The sequence below is a fragment of the Muntiacus reevesi genome, chromosome 9, assembly GCF_963930625.1.
Source record: "Muntiacus reevesi chromosome 9, mMunRee1.1, whole genome shotgun sequence".
NCBI classification, from domain to species: Eukaryota; Metazoa; Chordata; class Mammalia; order Artiodactyla; family Cervidae; genus Muntiacus; species Muntiacus reevesi.
Window position 1 is genome coordinate 14,832,802 of NC_089257.1, and position 19,086 is coordinate 14,851,887.

Genomic DNA, 19,086 nt, shown 5'->3' on the forward strand with positions numbered 1-19,086 from the left:
GTTTACCTGAATACATTGCGGTTCACTATACAAAAATACACGTATACAGTCTCTCGGAAAAATTCCGACGCAAAAGGGCACTCTGCCCTTCACTGCCCCCGCCCCCATCACCCGCCACCCCATCCCAAGGGTCGCTTAAGGGTGAATAAAAGGAGACAGCGGAGATTCACTGACAGACACGACGACGCACTGAGAGGTGACCGCACGCTCGAAACCCAGTAGAGGGCGCCCGTCTGCCGGGCCTCCCAGGTCCTCGCCCCTCGCGGCAGTCTGAGACCCGCGAACCGCGCCGGCGTTTTCAAAATGGAAACAAACCCGGCCCCGCCCCCTGCCGCGAGGCCGCCGGGAAAAATGGCACCGCCCCTTGGGGCGTCCTAGCGGGCCACGCAAAGGTTTCCTCAGACAGAGTCGGCAGACTTCCCCTAGCTTCTTCTCCCTCGGCTCCCTCCCTGCGCACCTGGTCTCCAGCTGACTCGGTGGACGCCTCACAACGCAGGATCCGGCCACCCTCGACCTCTCGGGGCTTCCCCACCTGCCCGCCCGCTCCGCCCCCCGGAAGTGACGACACCCGCCCGGCCCTGCTGTTGTCCCGTCGGGCCTCGCGGCGGCGCGGGAAGATGGCGGCGGCGGGAGCCGTGGAACGGAGCTTCGTGGAGCTCAGCGGCGCTGAGCGCGAAAGGCCGAGGCACTTTAGAGAGTTCACCGTTTGCGGCATTGGTACGGCAGCATCCCAGTAGAGCGCGATCCGAACCTTACCCTCGGGCCTCTCCTATGGCTTCCTCAATCTCTAACCCCTCCGTTACCCTTCTGAGCCCACATGCTTGTTAGCACAGGAATCAGAGCGACCTTAGTGTCCTGCTTCCTCCTCTTTCCTTCCCTTTCATTCTGTATGCGCTGTCAGTCCGTCCCCCTCTGCTTTCTCACCGACCTCAGTCCGTGTCATCCCCAGAGAACCCCGTGTCCAGGTTGACCACTCACCTTTTGCAGGAACTGCAAATGCAGCGGCCGGAGCCGTGAAATACGGTGAGAGCGCGGGAGGCTTCTACTACGTGGAAAGTGCCAAGTTGTTCTCCGTCACCAGAAACAGATTCATTCATTGGTAAGTGCTGTCTTTGGCAAACCCTCTGGAAGGTCGGGGTCGTTCGGCGGCTGAATTTTCGTGGCTGGCCCTAAGGTGTCATTCTTTTTCCGAAGTGGTTGTGGACAGGAAAAGAAATAAAGACTGCTTTCTATTTATGTCTTAATCAGTGGAGAATTAAGGAGACCCAGAGTTCTGGAAGAGGTACCCTCCCAGGCAACACTAAAAGCAGAAGAAATGTTGCATAGGGGCTAAAGCCCCAAAGACCAGTTTTCAAACATGAACCCATGATGTATTTGTAGAGCTTTACCGCTTCCTTCATTCTATGAGTGTGTTTGAGCCTTTACTTATCAGGCATTGCTAGGTGTCCTGGGGGCAGAGTGACTAACAAAAACAGTCGCCATTTTCATCATACAAGGTGTGGCAGTGTAGGGACAGAAGTGGATGTACCTTTCATGGGGCAGTTTTGAGAAAGAAAAAGGCGTTAAGCTAATGTTCATATGTAGGGATATCAATACAGATTTTTCATACTTGCCTCAGAGGAGAAGAATAGGGCTTTGAGAGGCTAATGGGAAGACCAAGTATTATTGGTGGGCTGGGAACGCCTAAAGTGAGTCACATTTAACCTGAGATTGGAAGGGTGAAAGGTCAGCCAGGCAAGGTGTCACAGGAGAGGGCAGTTGACCAAGTGGGATCACTATCTCCAAAATCCACAAGGTGAAAAGAATTTGACAGGTTTGAGGAACTGACTGAAGATGTGTGCGGCTTCAGTGCAAATGGGCAAAATGGATAAGGACGTGAGAGATGCTGAGAGTAGGTAGCTGGGCTGGGCACATCATGAAGGACCTCAGGCTGTGCTTGGTCTTTGTTCCAGTGCATGGGCTTCTCATTCCGGTGGCTTCTCTTGTTCCAGAGCACAGACTCTAGAGCACGGGCTTAGTTATTCCGTAGCATGTGGAGTCTTCCTAGGCCACGGATCGAACTGGTGTCCCAAGAGTTGGCAAGCAGGTTCTTAACCACTAGACTACCAGGGAAGCCCCAAGATGGTAAATTTTATCCTGAGTATGTTGAGCAGTCACTGAAAGTCTATAAAGGATTACTAACCTGATCAAAATCACATTTTAAAATAATCAGTCTACTTTGTGTAAAGTAGATTTGGGGAGGATGGGTAAAATACAAAAGAACAGTTTGCTTTTATGATGGACCAAGTAAGACATGTTGGTGACTCAACTGTGGGAGTGGCTAGAAAAATAGAAATTGATGGATTCAAGATACGCTTAGAGGGTAGCTTCATTCGGACCTGGTGATAGATTGAATATAGGATACGGGATGGTAAGGGAAATGGAGGAAGCAAGGACAAGTTCCTGTCTTTTGGTGTGACTGACCAGATATCCTGCAGGATTGCCATCTTCTGAGATATAGAAAATGGATTTTGGAGAGTTGTTAAGTAATTCTTTTAGACGTGCTATTAAAGTGTCTGGGTAGTTGCTCTTTGACAGTGTCAAGTAGGCGTTGAAATTTATAGGCTCAGAAGAAAGACCCATGTTAGAGGTGCAAATCTCATTGATTTCAGAAATATTTCTGAGTGCCTAACGTTCTGGCGCTAGTGCTAAAGAATCCGCCTGCCAGTGCAGGGGACACGAGAGATGTGAGCTCGATCCCTGGGTCAGGAAAATCCCGTGGAGGAGGGCACGGCAACCCACTGCAGTGTTCTTGCCTGGAGAATCCTATGGACAGAGGGTCCCGGCAAGCCATGGAGGGCTTTGAGTTGCAAAGACTGAAGTGACTTTGCACACACACAATGTGTTCCATGAATGTTTAGGGACTGGGAACATAGCAGGGAACAAAGCAGACAGTCCTTGCGCTCGGCGGGAGCTGATCAGCAGCAGTAACCCCAAAAACAATAGTTCATCAGGTGATATGTGGAATGGAGAACAGGGAGGTGAGACAGGAATTATTATTTTTAATATTTCACGTAAGGTAGTTGGGCAAGACCCAGTGATAAGTTAACATTTGAGCAGAGGAAATAAGGGTGCCCGAGGGGTGAAATTTCAGGTAGAGTCTTCGAAGAAAAAGGGCAAAAATCCTGAGACAGGAGCTTGTGTGTTGTTTTCAAAGACTGGCAAAGGGCCAGAAGTCTGCCTCTTGGGAGAATGAGGGATAGAGGAATTAGGTAGCCAAGGGGCAGATTAGGGCTTTGTCAGTTATTTTAAGGCTGTGACTTTTACTTTGAGTGAGAGGAGGGTTTTAAGTGAAGAAATACTATGAAAAACAGTGTTTTTAAAAGATGGCTTGTCTGCTGTGTTGAGTAGAGAGTGCAGTAGGAAGGGGTGGGAGCAGGGAGGCCAGGTAGCAGTTGGTGCCACAATCCACACCAAAGCCTGTAGTGGCTTAGAATGAGTTTGGTGGTGTTCAAGGCTGGGAGAAATGTTCTAATCGTGGATAGGTTTTAAAGGGGAGTTCGTTAGAGTTTAGTATCGGATCAGATGTAGGGTATATAGAAAGAAAAAGTTCATGGGTGAACCCCAGATTTTTGGCTTGAGCAACTGAAAGTTATAGAGACGCCATCCATGAGTTGGAAAAAAAGTACAGGTGACGCAGATGTTTTTTCTGGTTTTCTGGGTCCAGGAATTCTGTTTTGGACAGGTGTAGTTTGAGATCCCTGCTATACAAGTGCAAGTTTGAGGCAGTAGTCAGGAGGTGAGTGGAGAGTGTGGGCTCAATAAGATACAGATTTAGAAATTATTGTCAGTCAAGCTGTTAAACCAAAGGTCATCACCTATAGGAGCAGTCTGCAACCTTCTTGGCACCAAGGACCAGTTTCACGGAAGACAATTTTTCCATAGACCTGGGGTGGGGGGACTGGTTTCACAACGATTCTGGCACATTACATCTGTTGTGCCCTTGGTTATTACGACATCAGCTCCACCTCAGATCATGAGGCCTTAGATCCCGGAGGTAGAAGACGGCTACAGAGAGTAGATTCGGGTAGTGCGGTAGATGAGATGATACTAGTTAGGACATTCCCAGCATGGTGCTTTTTATGGTTCTGAAGCTACCACATAGCAGAGATGTACGTGAGGCAGAGTCTACCCTGCTTCCTAGCAGGAGGAAGCCTTAGAAGGGAAACACCCACATTTATAAGATCACTGTAGTTTGATGCTATAGTAATTATGTGTAGAGGCCACATTACACTATGAGGTGTGAGTGTGTGGTGTGAATTTTAATCCTAGTGGAGTTTAATTGACTTGACTTGACTATTGTTCTAAAGGTTTCCCAGGTGGCGCTAGTGGTAAAAAACCCATCTGCCAATAGGGGAGACAAAATAGACCTGTGTTCAATCCTTGGGTAGGGAAGATCCCCCCTGGAGGAGGACATGGCAGCCCACTCCAGTGTTCTTGCCTGGAGAATGCTGTGGACAGAGGAGCCTGGAGGGCTGCAGTCCATAGGGTTGCAAAGAGTCTGAACTGAGGCGACTTACTTAACACTTTGTTCTAAACGTACTATCAAGTTTGGAAATGTCTCCGTTTAACAGAGAATCATATAATAATAGTTGAATTGTCTATAATATTGTGTTTTGCAGACTATACAAATGTGGTTTGGAATGTCAGAATTGATTTGAGTTTGCTTATCCAAAATTTTTGAATTAGGAGAGTTCACCTGAAAACTGTTGTCATACATTTCCATGCAACAATCAGAAAGAAAAGCGTAAATTTTTTGTGGTTGTTTTTTACAAATGTCTCTTCTTTTTAATAGGAAAATCTCTGGAGATACATTGGAGCTGGTGGAAGAGTCATTGGACATAAATCTGTTGAATAATGCAGTTCGCCTCAAATTCCAAAACTGCGTCCTTCTACCCGGAGGAGTTCATGTCTCTGAGACTCAGAATCATGTGATAATCTTGATATTAACCAATCAGACAGTGCATAGATTGCTTTTACCACACCCTTCCCGGATGTATAGGAGTGTAAGTTGGTTAAGTATAATGTCCTTTATTTCTCAAGTTACTGGGTCACAAATTTAGTATTAAAGCAATGTCCTTTGGAATTGAAGAAAGTATGGATTCCTTGCTAGCTCTAACCAAGCATACTTTCATGTTGTTATTGTTGTTTAGTCACTAAGTCACAGTTGACTCTTTTGCGACCCTGTGGAATATAGCCTGCCAGGCTCCTCTGTCCATGGAATTGCCCAGGCAAGAATACCGGGGCAGGTTGCCATTTCCACCTCCAGGGGATCTTCTCAACCCAGGGATCGACCCCACATCTCCTGCATTGCAAGCAGATTCTTTCCTGAGGAGCCACTGGGGAAGCCTCGTACTTTCCTGGTTACCATTTCAAATGATCAAATACATTTTAAGTTGCAAAAATAGTTGCATTAAAAAGAACAGCTTCCTTTTTCAGCTCAACAGTTTTTTACTTTAAAAACATTGATAGCAATTGGGAAGAACTGAGAAAAATCTAGTTTATTTTGTTTTTAACAGATTTTTCTTTTTCATTTCTCCACAGGAGTTGGCAATCGAAAGTCAGATGCAGTCAATATTCACTGATATCGGAAAAGTTGATTTCAGGGATCCTTGCAACTATCAGTTAATTCCGGCAGTCCCTGGCCTCTCGCCCAGTTCTGCCACCTCAGCAGCCTGGCTGAGCAATGATGGGGAGGCTCTGTTTGCTCTCCCGTCTGCCTCTGGGGGAATCTTTGTTCTTAAACTACCTCCTTATGACATACCTGGTAAGAGCAGGAATGCAGCACGGATTCAACTTTAAAGAAAGAAATGCTGGCATTAAGACAGACATTAGAAGCCCGAGGCCATTATCCAGTGCAGGGACTGCTCCCAACCCTGGAATGTCTGTTCATTATGGCTTGCCTGATGAGTCCCTGACACTTTACAGCTTTTCTCAAGACGGTGGGCTTTTGTACAGCGAGTGAGGAACTGCAGCTTACTGGAATATGGGAGAACAGATAACTGTGAAGTGGCCTATGCTAAGGCCTTTAGTAGAGAGGAGTTGTCTATCTTCAGCTTGAGGTGCTGTAACTGAGCACCTAAAATAAGTTTAACTGAAAGAAGGAACTCAGTGCTGCTACCATGCTCCAAGTTACCACCTTCTCTTACCTGAACTGTTGCATTTGCTTCCTAATTATCGTCCCAGATCTGTCCTTAGTCCTCTGCGGAAACTTCTCAGGCAGACCAGTACATTTAAAACCTAAGTTGAATCATGCCATTCCACTGCTTGAAGCCCTTGGGTTAGGGCTGTTTATCTCACTCCAATAAACCCAGCGTCCTTACGGTGACGCCCTGCTGCCTCTCTAACTTCATTTTCTCATTCTTTCTCCCCTCCTTCTCCAAACCAGCCGCATGTCTTCTGGCAGTTCCTTGAACATACCGGGCACATCTGCCTAAGGGCTTTGGTGGTGTTCAATTGCTCAGTTGTGTCCAACACTTTGCGACCCCATGGACTGAAGCACACCAGGCTTCCCGGTCATTCACCATCTTCCAGAGCTTGCTCACAATTGAGTTGGTGATGCCATCCAACCATCTCATCCTCTGTTGTCCCCTTCTCCTCCTGCTTTCAGTCTTTCCCAGCATCAGGGTGTTTTCCAGTGAGTCAGCTCTTCACAAATGGTGGCCAAAGGATTGGAGTTTCAGCATCAATCCTTCCAATGAATATTCAGGATTGATTTTCTTTAGGATTGACTGGTGTGATCTCCTTTGAGCCAAGGGGCTCTCAGGAGTCTTCTCCAACACCACAGTTCAAAAGCATCAATTCTTCAGTGCTCTGCCTTCTTGATGTTCCATTCACAAATCCATGCATGACTACTGGAAGAACTATAGCTCTGACCATACAGACGTTTGTTGGCAAAGTAACGTCTCTGCTTTTTAATATGCTGTCTAGGTTGGTCACAGCTTTTCTTCCAAGGAGCAAACGTCTTTTAACTTCATGGCTGCAGTCACTGTCCTCAGTGATTTTGGAGCCCAAGAAAATAAAGTCTGTCACTGTCTCTACTGTTTCCCCATCTGTTTGCCATGAAGTGAATGGGACCGGATGCCATGATCTTAGTTTTTTGAATGTTGAATTTTAAGCCAGCTTTTTCACTCTTCTTTCACCTTCATCAAGAGGCTTTTTAGTTCTTGTTTGCTTTCTGCCATGAGGGTGGTGTCATCTGCATATCTGAGGCTGTTGATATTTCTCCCAGCAATCTTGATTCCAAGGCTTTGGTGGGGATAGTCTCTCCCCAGCTACCACTGTGGCTCATTCTCTCAACTCCTTCAGGTCCTTTCTCAGTGGGTGATCTGACCACTTTAAAGCTGTAATGCACGCCACCCCCTCCGCCCATTCACTATACGCTTTCTGTGTTTTCTTTTTCTCTACTTACTGCATTCTGTTTACTTTAACTGTCTCTGCTTCTCCCTTCCTCTCAATGGAATGTTCAGTCCAGGAGGAAAAGACTTTTCATTTTTTGTCTTTACTCCTGTGTGTCTCGCATCTAGAACTGCGCCCAGCACAGGACAGGTGCCCAGTGTTGCTTTGGAAAGAATGAAGTGCTGCTTCTGAGCAGCAACGTGGGTTACCATTTGTAAATGGCAAAACTCCCCCCTGGAATGCAAAAGTGCTGTTGCTATTGATCCAGTATCTATTCAGAATATTTTAGTTATGAAATGTCTATGGATAAGGGACAGCCTAAGACTTCCTTGGTATAGAAAGTGCGCCCGTCATAAATGCCTCGTTCACGGTTGCCTGCTCTTGTCTTTGGGCTTCGCCGCGTGTGGTCGCGGGTGCCCGGGGCCCACTCGCCTGTTTTCCTCCTTGCAGGGGTGGTGTCCGTCGTGGAGCTGCGACAGAGCTCGGTGATGCAGCGCCTGCTCATAGGCTGGGTGCCCACAGTCATCAGGTGAGTGGCCTCCAGCCGGCGAGTCCGAGGGCCCAAGGGTCTGATCTGTCCCGGCCAGCAGCGGTTAGTGCTTCCAGCCTGACTCCAAGACAAATAAACATACTGGACAGAAGGGTCTACACAATATTGAATTTCATCTATCCTAGTAACTGGACATGAGTCAGACAGAAAATGTGGTCATCTCATACCAGCCTATAAACTCTTGTTCCTTCTGCTCCTTCACTAAGTTATCTGTTAACTTGTGAGCTCTGATGATGGGGTGGTTGGCACCAGTAGACCTCTAACGCGCGCCTCCTGTTTGCAGAGGTGACCAGGGGCCTTCGGCCCGTCCCCTCAGCCTTGCTGTGCACTGCGTGGAGCACGACGCCTTCATCTTTGCTCTGTGTCAGGATCACAAGCTGCGAATGTGGTCTTACAAGGTAGGTGCTGCCTTTGTACTTACTGTAAGTTAGGATAGGATTGCGAATTGTAGAGAAAGTGAAATAAATCTTGTTTCCTCTCGTAAAGATGAGCAGATCTCTTACTTTGGAAATGATGGGCCATTTCCAGATTCAGACAGTTTCATTTAACTTTATTTTTCATACATTTCTCCCCTAAATTTTTGTATTTTTATTTTGGAAAATTAAGTCCTACAGAAACCTTGAAGTAGTACAAAGTGTACTCTTCACTTCAGGACAAATGTGGATTTAAAATGCAAGTTGAGAGGCTTCCGCTGGTGGTCCACTGTTTAAGACTCTGTGCTCCCAATGCAGGGGGTGCATGTTTGATCCCTGCTTGGGGAACTGAGATCCTGCATGCCACACAGTGTGGCCAGAAATTTTTTTTTTTTTAATAAAAACTTTAAGAAATAAAATGCAAGTTGGTAAAATAATGTTCAACTTTTGAATACAAAACAGCTGATGATTTTATCTATCAGACCAAAGAAATGTTTTCATTTCAGCCCTTTAAAAAAGAAACAAAAAAACCTGTAGGGCCTTTCAGCAGATAAATTACATACAGTGCTAGATATGATATGATGGATATGCATTCTTTTAAAAGGGAAGGAGTTTTTTGTCCATCTTGAATGTTCTTTAATACGACTTACTAAATCGTTTCTTGGCAGGACCAAATGTGCCTGATGGTGGCTGACATGCTGGAATTTGTCCCTGTAAATAAAGATCTCCGGCTCACTGCTGGGACTGGACACAAACTGCGACTTGCTTATTCCCCTTCCATGGGGCTGTACCTGGGAGTGTACCTGCATGCCCCAAAGCGAGGACAGGTATGAAACAGATTAGACACATGTCGAGTTATTCTGTGTGTACTGACCTGGAGCAATAGCTACAGACAGGTCACTGAGTCTCTTTTCAGCTCTTCTCATCAGCCTCTAGATGTATCTTGCATTGTTTTCACAAAAAAGTGCTTCCACTTTTTGTGTTAACATGTGAATTAGAAGATCTTAAAGGAAAATTCAGGATGAAAGGGAGTAGAGAGTTTAAAGGAACATGGAAGGAAAGTGAAGTGAAAGTCGCTCAGTCGTGTCCGACTCTTTGCAACCCCATGAACTATACAGTCCGGGGAATTCTCTAGGCCAGAATACTAGAGTGGGTAGCCTTTCCCTTCTCCAAGGGATCTTCCCAATGCAGGGATCGAGCCCAGGTCTCCCACATTGCAGGCACATTCTTTACCAGCTGAGCCACTAGGGAAGTCCATGGAAGGATAGGTTAACCAAAACTAAACAGGAAAGAGGTAATTTGAAAGTCTGAGTGAAAAACATGGAGTTGTGAACAGGATGTAGGTGTTATTAAGTAGTGCAAGGGAAGTTAATTTTCCAAAATAATTTTGCTCACCATTCAAACATTAGCTGTTGTATGTTGATGAGGTATTTAGGATACAATACAATGGTATAACAGTTGTCTGAGGAGGCCTTACAAATAGCTGAGAAAAGAAGAGACGCTAAATGCAAAGGAGAAAAAGGAAAGATATACCCATTTGAATGCAGAGTTCCAAAGAATAGCAGGGAGAGATAAGAAAGTCATCTCTAGTGATCAGTGCAAAGAAATAGAGGAAAACAATAGAATGGGAAAGATTAGAGATCTCTTCAAGAAGATAGAGATATCAAGGGAGCATTTCATGCAAAGATGGGCTCAATAAAGGACAGAAACAGTATGGACCTAACAGAAGCAGAAGATATTAAGAAAAGGTGCAAGAATACACAGAAGAACTGTACAAAAAGATCTTCATGACCCAGATAATCACGATGGTGTGCTCACTCACCTAGAGCCAGACATCCTGGAATGTGAAGTCAAGTGGGCCTTAGGAAGCATCGCTACGAACAAAGCTAGTGGAGGTGTTGGAATAGCTGAGCTATTTCAGTTCCTAAAAGATGATGCTGTGGAAGTGCTACACTCAATATGCCAGCAAATTTGGAAGACTCAGCAGTGGCCACAGGACTGGAAAAGGTCAGTTTTCATTCCAATCCCTAAGAAAGGCAATCCCAAAGAATGCTCGAACTACCACACAGTTGCACTCATCTCACATGCTAGTAAAGTAATGCTCAAAATTCTCCAAGCCAGGCTTCAACAGTACATGTACCATGAACTTCCAGATGTTTAAGCTGGACTTAGAAAAGGCAGAAGAACCAGAGTCAAATTGCCAGCATCCATTGGATCATGGAAAAAGCAAGAGAGTTCCAGAAAAAAATCTACTTCTGCTTTATTGACTACGCCAAAGCCTTTGACTGTGGATCACAACAGACTGTTGAAAATTCTTAAAAAGATGGGAATACCAGACCACCTTACCTGCCTCCTGGGAGATCTGTATGCAGGTCAAGAAGCAACAGTTATAACTGGACATGGAACAACAGTTCTATGTTCATTTGGAACCAGTCCAAATGAACCAAATCAGGAAAGGAGTATGTGAAGGCTCTATATTGTCACCCTGCTTATTTAACTTACATGCAGAGTACATCAGGAGAAACGCTGGGCTGGATGAAGCACAAGCTGGAATCAGGATTGCTGGGAGAAATATCAATGACCTCAGATATGCAGATGACACTACCCTTTTGGCAAAAGCGAAGAAGAACTAGAGAGCCTCTTGATGAAAGTGAAAGAGGAGAGTGAAAAAGTTGACTTAAAGCTCAACATTCAGAAAACTAAGATCATGGCATCTGGTCCCATCACTTCATGACAAATTGATGAGGAAACAATGGAAACAATGAGAGACTTTATTTGGGGGGCTCCAAAATCATTGCAGATGGTGACTGCAGCCATGAAATTAAAAGATGCTTGCTCCTTGGAAGAAAAGCTGTGACCAACCTAGACAGCATATTAAAAAGCAGAGACATTATTTTGCCCACAAAGGTCTGTCTGGTCAAAGCTGTGGTTTTTCCAGTGGTCATGTATGGATGTGAGAGTTGGACTGTGAAGAAAGCTGAGTGCCAAAGAATTGATGCTTTTCAACTGTGATGTTGGAGAAGACTCTTGAGAGTCCCTTGGACTGCACAGAAATCAAACCAATCAATCCTAAAGGAAATCAGTCCTGAATATTCATTGGAAGGACTGATGCTGAAACTAAAGCTTAAATACTTTGGCCACCTGATACGCAGAACTGACTCATTGGAAAAGACCCTGACACTGGGAAAGATTGAAGGCGGGAGGAGAAGGGGACGACAGAGGATGAGATGGTTGAATGGCATCACCAACTCAATGGACATGAGTTTGAGCTGCCTCAAAGAATTGGTGATGGACAGGGAAGCCTGGCATGCTGCAGTCCATGCGGTCGCAAAGAGTTGGACACGACTGAGCGACTGAACTCAACAGTGGTATAATCATGTAATAAACAACCACAGGAATTCCTTCATAGTCCAGTGTTAGGACTCTGAGCTTCCAGTGCAAAGGGCCCGGGTTTGAGGTTTTGATCCCTGGTTGGGGAACTAATCCCACAAGCCCTGTGACCTAGCCAAATAAATAAACTGTTGGATACTGTGTGTTTGGCACGGTGCCGGGCCCTTTATGTACATTAACAGCAGATGCTTGGACTGTGCTTCCTCTGGGCTCACACACTACACATAGCATCCATTTAATCCTAGTGACGTTCCAGCGAGGTCGGATTTGTCCTCCTCCCTCCACTGGAGCTCTGATTCCCCATGCTGGGTGCTGATCTGTCTGGGTCCCCTCCTCACTCCCGTTGGGCTCTGGTGTCCCACTCCATCAGCAAACTGCAAGAAACAGTGAAGGACAGAGGAGCCCAGCGTGCTGCAGTCCGTGAGTCAGACACGGCTGAGCGACTAAACCACAGCAGTCCCAGTCCAGCTGCGCTTTCACATGGATGCCCTCCTCACCTCCTCGGGCGCTGACACTACGCTGGTCCACCCCCATGCTGTGGACCCCCTGCTCACCTCCTTGGACTCTAGTCCCCAGTGCAGGCCAGCACTCCGTGTGGACACTCTCCTCGTCCTGCGTGAGTTTTCACCCTGCCCCAGGCCTTCCACATAGGTGGACGCCCCCTCGCCTGGCTCATGCTCATCGCCCGAAGCCAGGCTTCTGCCCAGTATGGAGACTCTTCTTCTTAGCTCCTTGGGTTCTTTTTTTGTTTTGTTTCATTTTTTACCTTTTTGGCCAAGCTGCCTCGCATGCAGAATCTTACTTCCCTGACCAGAGATCAAACCTGTGCCCCCTGCATTGAAGCATAGAATCTCAACCACTGGACCACAAGAGAAGTCACTTGTCCTTGGGTTTTTGATTCATGCCACCCCCTCCTCGGGCTCAGTAATTTGTTAGAGTGGCCCACAGAACTCAGGGAAACACTCGCGTTTACTAGTTAATCATACAGTAAATGCTGAAGGTGTAGGTAGGCAAGGTCCAGAAGGGTCTCAAGGCATTGAGGCACACCACTGTCCCGGCACATGGATGTGTTCCCCAGCCTGGAGCGCCCCACATCCCATAGGGATAGGGGGTTTTTTTTTTTAGGGATAGGGGTTTTTACAGAGGCTTCATCACATGGGCATGATGGATTTTTTTTTTTTTTTTTTTTTTTTTGGGCATGATGGATTATTAACCCAGTGGCCTTTCTTCTCTTCTAGAAAACAGGGGTCAGGGCTGAAAGTTTCAAGATTCTATTCAGGCTTCCTCTTTCTGGTGACCAGTTGCCATCCTGAAGCTATTCAGGAGTCAGCTCTTAGGACAAAAGGCGTTCCTGTCACTCAGGAAATGCACAGGGATTTAGGAGTCTGCCGGGAACCAGGGTCAGAGACCAGCTGTTTAACAGAAGATGCTCCTGACACCTCTGTCACCACTCAGAAGGTCGCAGGTGTTGCAGGAGCCCAGGGTCAGGAGCCAGAGCCCGACGTGTACGTTGCCACTTCACAGGCCTGACAGAGATTTGTTGACTCTAGATCATATTGGAAAGCGTCGCCATCTTAGCAATATTAAGGTTTCTGCTTCATGAACACGGGATGCTTTTCCATTTATTTAGATTGTCTTTAATTTTTTAAATAATGTTTTATAGTTTTCATGATACAAGTTTTGCAGGGTTTTTTTTAATCAACTTATTCCTATATATTTTATTCCTTTTGATAGTATTGTAAGTGAAATTATCTTAATTTCAGGTTCTTCACTGCAGGTTTATAGAAATATAATTCACTTTTTTATATTGATTTTATATATACTGAACTCTTTTTAGTTCTAGTACTGTTATAGTGGAATTCTTGGGACTTCCTATTTATAGGATAGCAACATGTAAAGATACTTTTATTACTTCCTTTCCAATTTATGTGCCTTTTCTTTTTTGGTCTTAATTTCCTTGGATAGATCCTCCAGTATAGTGTTGAATAGAAGTGACAAGAGTTGACACCCTTGTCTTATTCCCAGTTTAAGAGAGAAAGCTTTGGGTGTTCCACCACTGAGGATGATGTTAGCTGTGAATTTTTTGTTTTGAGGAAGTTCCTGTCTATTCCTAGCTTGTTGAATTTTTATCGTGAAAGAGTATTCAGGTTGGTGCCGCTGTCACATTAAGACATCAGTGATTTCACCCACTGTTGCTTTTTTGCATTTTCAGTGCAAATACTAACAATGAAAAGGGCAAATAATGTAGAATTACTGTGAAGGGTTTTGACGTCACTGACCCCCTGAAATTAGTCTCAGGGACCTTTAGGTGTCTGTGGACCACATTTTGAGAACCTCTGCTCTAAAGATTAGACTGAGATTGAGTGTGTTATTCTAGGGTTGGGGTCAAATTGAGCAGCGCTGTTACCTCCTTGGCTTAAGCCTTAAGGTTCTGTTAATGAAGCCTAAAATCAGATACACTTTATTTTTAGCAGCCATATGTAATGCTGGTGTGCCTATTCAGAGTATAATGATGTTGAGGTCTTTTTTTGTTTGTTTTCTTTTTCTAAACAAAAACTGCTCTTCAGAAATGTTTTTTTCTCCCTAACCTGCACATTTGAAGTTTGCTTTTGTTTTTTACGGATTTTAGTGGTTATGGTGGGTGTTTGTTGCTGCCCACCGCTTTCTTTTAGTTGGGGTGAGTTGGGGCCATTCTTGGCTGCGATGCGTGAGCTTCTCGTTGTGATGGCATCTCTTGTTGTGGAACACGGTCTCCATTGCTCTGAGGCCTGTAGGATCTTCCTGGACCAGGGATCGAACTGGTGTCCCTTGCATTGCAAAGCAGATTCTTAACCACTGGACCACCAAGGAAGCCCTGTTTGGTGTTTTAACCTCTGTAGTAGTTTACATCCATTCCTGTTCGTTTTATTTGTTTCTTCTTGGTTTTCTTTTGGTTCTTTGGAGACTAATTCTGTTAAGTGCATTAATTTAATCATTCTCAGCATCATGTCCCCAGTGTTATATTATGCCATGTGTATTTCCATCTGGGCTTCCTTGGGCTCAATGCTTAAGAATCCACCTGCAATGCAGGAGACATGGGTTTGATCCTTGGGTTTGGAAGATCCCCTGGAGGAAAAAATGGCACCCCACTCCAGTATTCTTGCCTGGGAAATCCCATGGACAGAGGAGCCTGGTGGACTATAGTCCATGGGGTTGAAAAAGAGTCGGACGGGGCTTAGGCACTAAACAATAACAATAATAGTTTCCATCTGGGACACTAATAAAAATCTGAAACAGAAGTGCCATCGACCTGTGGTGTGGTCTGTGGAATGGTCCTGGGCCACAAATTGTTTGTTACTAGTTTGCAGTAAAATAAATGGAGAAACTGAGAGAATAGAAGCTTTTATAAGTGATTTGACGTTGCCACAGACACGCATGGTTTCAGTATGTCAAGTATCAGTCTGAGAGACTTCTCTAGCGGTCCAGTGATTTAAGACTCCACAATTCCACTGCGGAGTGTGCAGGTTCAGTCCCCGCTTGGGGGATTGAGATTCCCACATGTCACCCAGTGGAGCCCCCGCCCCCCCCAAAAAAAAAGAATATTAGTCTGGAGCAGACTAAAAGATAAAAAAAATTAAAAAAACATTCCTTCGTTCCTTTACCACAAGTGGTTTGAGAAGCACTGCACTAGACCAGCATTTTTTAACTTTTTGGCTGGAATATACAGCAAATGTTTTACATTGCTATCTGGGTACCCTTATGTGGTGATGGACATAAAACAGAAAATAGTCTTCATGAAACATATTCACCATGGATGATGAACGGATAAACTCTTAATCTTTTTTTTCTTAAATGCCGGTTGAGACCTACTAAGTTGATTCATGTCTCAGTAGTGATTTGAGATATGTAGCTTGTAAAATATAGCTGTAGGCTGGAATGAATGTGACCACTACATATTTTTCTCATACTTCGTACACTCTGTTTTTCTCTCAAAGGGAATCACTGTATATATTTTTTTAAAGCTTTTCGTGAACAATTGTTTATGTTACCAGGATAGAATCTTCATCACTCTTATTAGTTTATAGTATATTTTCTTTGTCAAAAAATTATTGAAAATAGTGTTCATTGAATATTTTTGAGTTTGAGATCTTTTTTGTTTTGGCAGTAGAGTTAAATACGAAACATGAATTGTTCTATCGGTTTTTGTTTGTAGTGAAGATTGACTTGAGTTGATTTTTATCATGTGTATGTTTTAAATTATTTTTGGTAAAAGCATAAAAATAGGTTTCTGACCATAGATTCCACCTCGTACCCAAGGATAGCTACCATGGTGGGGGGAGAAGTAAATATCAAGTGTTAGGGAGGATGTGAAGATGTTGGAACCCTTGTACATTACCGGTGGGGATGTAAAGTGCTGCAGCCACTATGGGAAGCAGCTTGGCAATTCCTTAATTTCCGTATGATCAAGCAATTCCTCTTCTGGATATATACCCAAAATAGTTCAAAGTAGGGTCTTGAAAAGATACTTGTACACCTACGTTCTTAGCAACAATATTCCCGATAGCCACAAAATGGAAGCAACCTAACTCTCCATCGATGACTGAATGAATAAACAAGATGTGGTATCTACATAAAACAGAATATTACTCAACTTTAAAAGGAAAGAAATTCTGACACATGCTGCACCATGGATGAACCTTGAGGATATTGTCCTAAGTGAAAATACAGCCGCTAGAAGACAGACGCCATTAGGTAGAGTGGTCAAGATCAAAGAGAGACAACAGAACGCTGGTTGCCCGGGCTGGGTGGAGGGGGAGTGGGGGATTTAGTGAATACAGGGTTTGTTCTGAAAAACGAAAAGTTTTGGAGATTGATTGCACAAGTATAAATGTACTTAATACTACTAAACTGTACAGTTAAAAATAGTTGAGATGGTAAGTGCTACATATATTTTACCACACATTTTTTTTAAAGTTGGTTCTTGAATGCTTATAAGTCTTGCTTGCTTAGAAAAATGGCTTGATGGTTATTTCAAGTATTAACTTAGCAACTTGTGTTTTAACAGTTCTGCGTTTTCCAGTTGGTGAGCACTGAGAATAACCGCTATAGCCTAGATCACATCTCCTCACTGTTCACTTCTCAGGTAGGTTAAATTATTCTTTGCTTATCACACAAGTACAGGAAAAAAGTATTGGCTAACTTAACTGTTGTAGTGGGATTATAATCTTAAAGTGGAATATTTAATGAAACTTCATCCAAACAAAATTTTATTTGAATTTTACCAGGTTCACATGGTACCATCTTTTGTTTTCATGTTTTTTACCTCTCCTGCTTATACAAGTTTAATTCCCCATAAAGGAGTACCTTTGCTGTCTTATTTTAACCTGCTTTGTTTGTTTTCTCCCTACATTGAATTGTTCCAGGAGACGCTGATTGACTTTGCCTTAACCTCTACGGACATCTGGGCCCTGTGGCACGATGCTGAGAGCCAGACAGTTGTGAAATACATCAACTTTGAACAGTACGGTCCCTCTCCTCTGTCATCCTGCCTACCCCAGGCAAACTCATACTGAGAAGAGAACGGAGCTCATTGTATTGGACAAAAGTCAGATGTTTGCATTTAAAGGATTCAGCCCTGGGCTTGCCTATTTTCTGACATACCTTCTATTTCATTTTGTGTTCTTACCTTATGGTTTTAGGGCAGAAAAGGGATTCTTAGAGTTGGGATGACACAAAAAAATATGTATATATACCATCTTTATTGGGAGAGATAGCACATATCCAAAAATACTTCTTTTTTTGTTTGTTTTTCAAACAAGCTCTGGCTGGTTTTATTAAAGAAAAGTTGTACATGGTTTACTTTTCACCAGTCTGTCCTGAATGACCGGGGTCACCTGCACCCCTGATAGCCAGTGTGCATACTCTGGTATTTTCCACATGCTCCGCCAGTTCCGTGTTAATGCCGCTATAGCGACGGAGGCCTGTTTTGGCTAATGTGGCATAGTACAGTACTTCAGATTTTCCCGAGGCTGGGTACTTGGCAAGGATGGCCAGTTTCACTTTGCCTTGTCTGATCATTTTCAGTGTTTGCTCGTACCCCAGCACCTACTTTCCACTTTTCATGACAGGTTGGAGCCTAGAGTTGAGCAACTCCCGAGACTTTTTCATGTTCACCATCTTCCTGCCTTAGGTGCGGGATGCCCCCAGCCAAGGGCAGCCTCCAAGATGGCCAGGGAGCGAGAAAGTTCCCAAATACTTGTAATCTGCATGTTTCCTTTCCTTTTCAGCAAAGGCCGTTTCTGATACCCACATCTTCCAAAAGTCACTGCAGCCCTTTGAGGTCTCAGTGTCCTCACCCTGAGATGAGGAGTAGATTCCACAAGTACAGTGCTTCTCAAATTTGTTTTTTAAGCAGGAAACCCTTTTTTTTTCCTCCAAAGATAATGAACTCCAATGTATAACAAAACCAGTATTTATGAGTACAAAATTATAACACAATTTAACATGTTGATAATCTCTAATATTAGGTATGTTTGGTATGTCTGTTATTTTTATTTACATGATATTCATTTTAAGATTTTTAACACTTACAAAATACATTTAAGAACTGATTTTGAATCAGACACTTGTATAATTCCTGAAATGTGTGAAGGGTCCCTGGATCATATTTTGATGCTCCTGGAACTACAGTTGACCCTTGAACAGCATGGATTTTGAATTTTGGGGGTCCACTTAATACATTGATTTTTTCATAGTAGTTACGCTAGTACTGTTCAATCTACAGTTGCTTGAATAAGCTGTACCTGGATTTTTGATGGTCGGCACCTGTAAACCCCCCATGTTGCTCAAGAGTCCACTGTAAAGTAATTGTACCCAAGGGGTCCCTCATGACCCATATTCTAGAATAGAATTCTAAGAATGGTTGCCCCCAGGTTGACCCTGAACCACACCTCAGAAAATAGAGAGTGCTCCTTAGAGATGGCATTCAGGCAAAGTGGGTTAAAAAAGCAAAGAATCCAGTGTTGGGTGAGTTTGAAACCTGGTTCTCCAACTTACTAGCTGTGAGATACCCTAAACCTCACTTTTGACATCTTAAAATGAGGGCAGTGTATCCTTCAAAGAATTATCATATGGTATACATGAAGTGTGGGATTCCCAGGTAGCTCAGCTGATAAAGAATTCGCCTTCAATGCAGGAGACCCCGGTTTGATTCCTGAGTTGGGACCGTCCCCTGGAGAAGGGACAGGCTACCCACTCCAGTATTCTTGGACCTCCCTGGTGGCTCAGATTGTAAAGAATCCACCTGCAGTGCGGGAG

At 44.3% G+C, this 19,086-nt stretch overlaps 1 protein-coding gene across 1 annotated transcript in view; it reads left to right on the forward strand.

The window, feature by feature from the left end:
- Positions 1-602: 602 nt before the first annotated feature.
- The window catches only part of NUP160 (nucleoporin 160), a 43,298-nt gene continuing 24,814 nt past the window's right edge, over positions 603-19,086 (forward strand). The window contains exons 1-9 of the mRNA XM_065944259.1: positions 603-717; positions 988-1,099; positions 4,835-5,045; positions 5,584-5,806; positions 7,888-7,966; positions 8,271-8,385; positions 9,069-9,227; positions 16,835-16,912; positions 17,193-17,290. Of these exons, the coding sequence (XP_065800331.1) occupies positions 618-717; positions 988-1,099; positions 4,835-5,045; positions 5,584-5,806; positions 7,888-7,966; positions 8,271-8,385; positions 9,069-9,227; positions 16,835-16,912; positions 17,193-17,290 (1,175 nt within the window). The 5' untranslated portion in view covers positions 603-617. The remainder of the gene's footprint in view (positions 718-987; positions 1,100-4,834; positions 5,046-5,583; positions 5,807-7,887; positions 7,967-8,270; positions 8,386-9,068; positions 9,228-16,834; positions 16,913-17,192; positions 17,291-19,086) is intronic.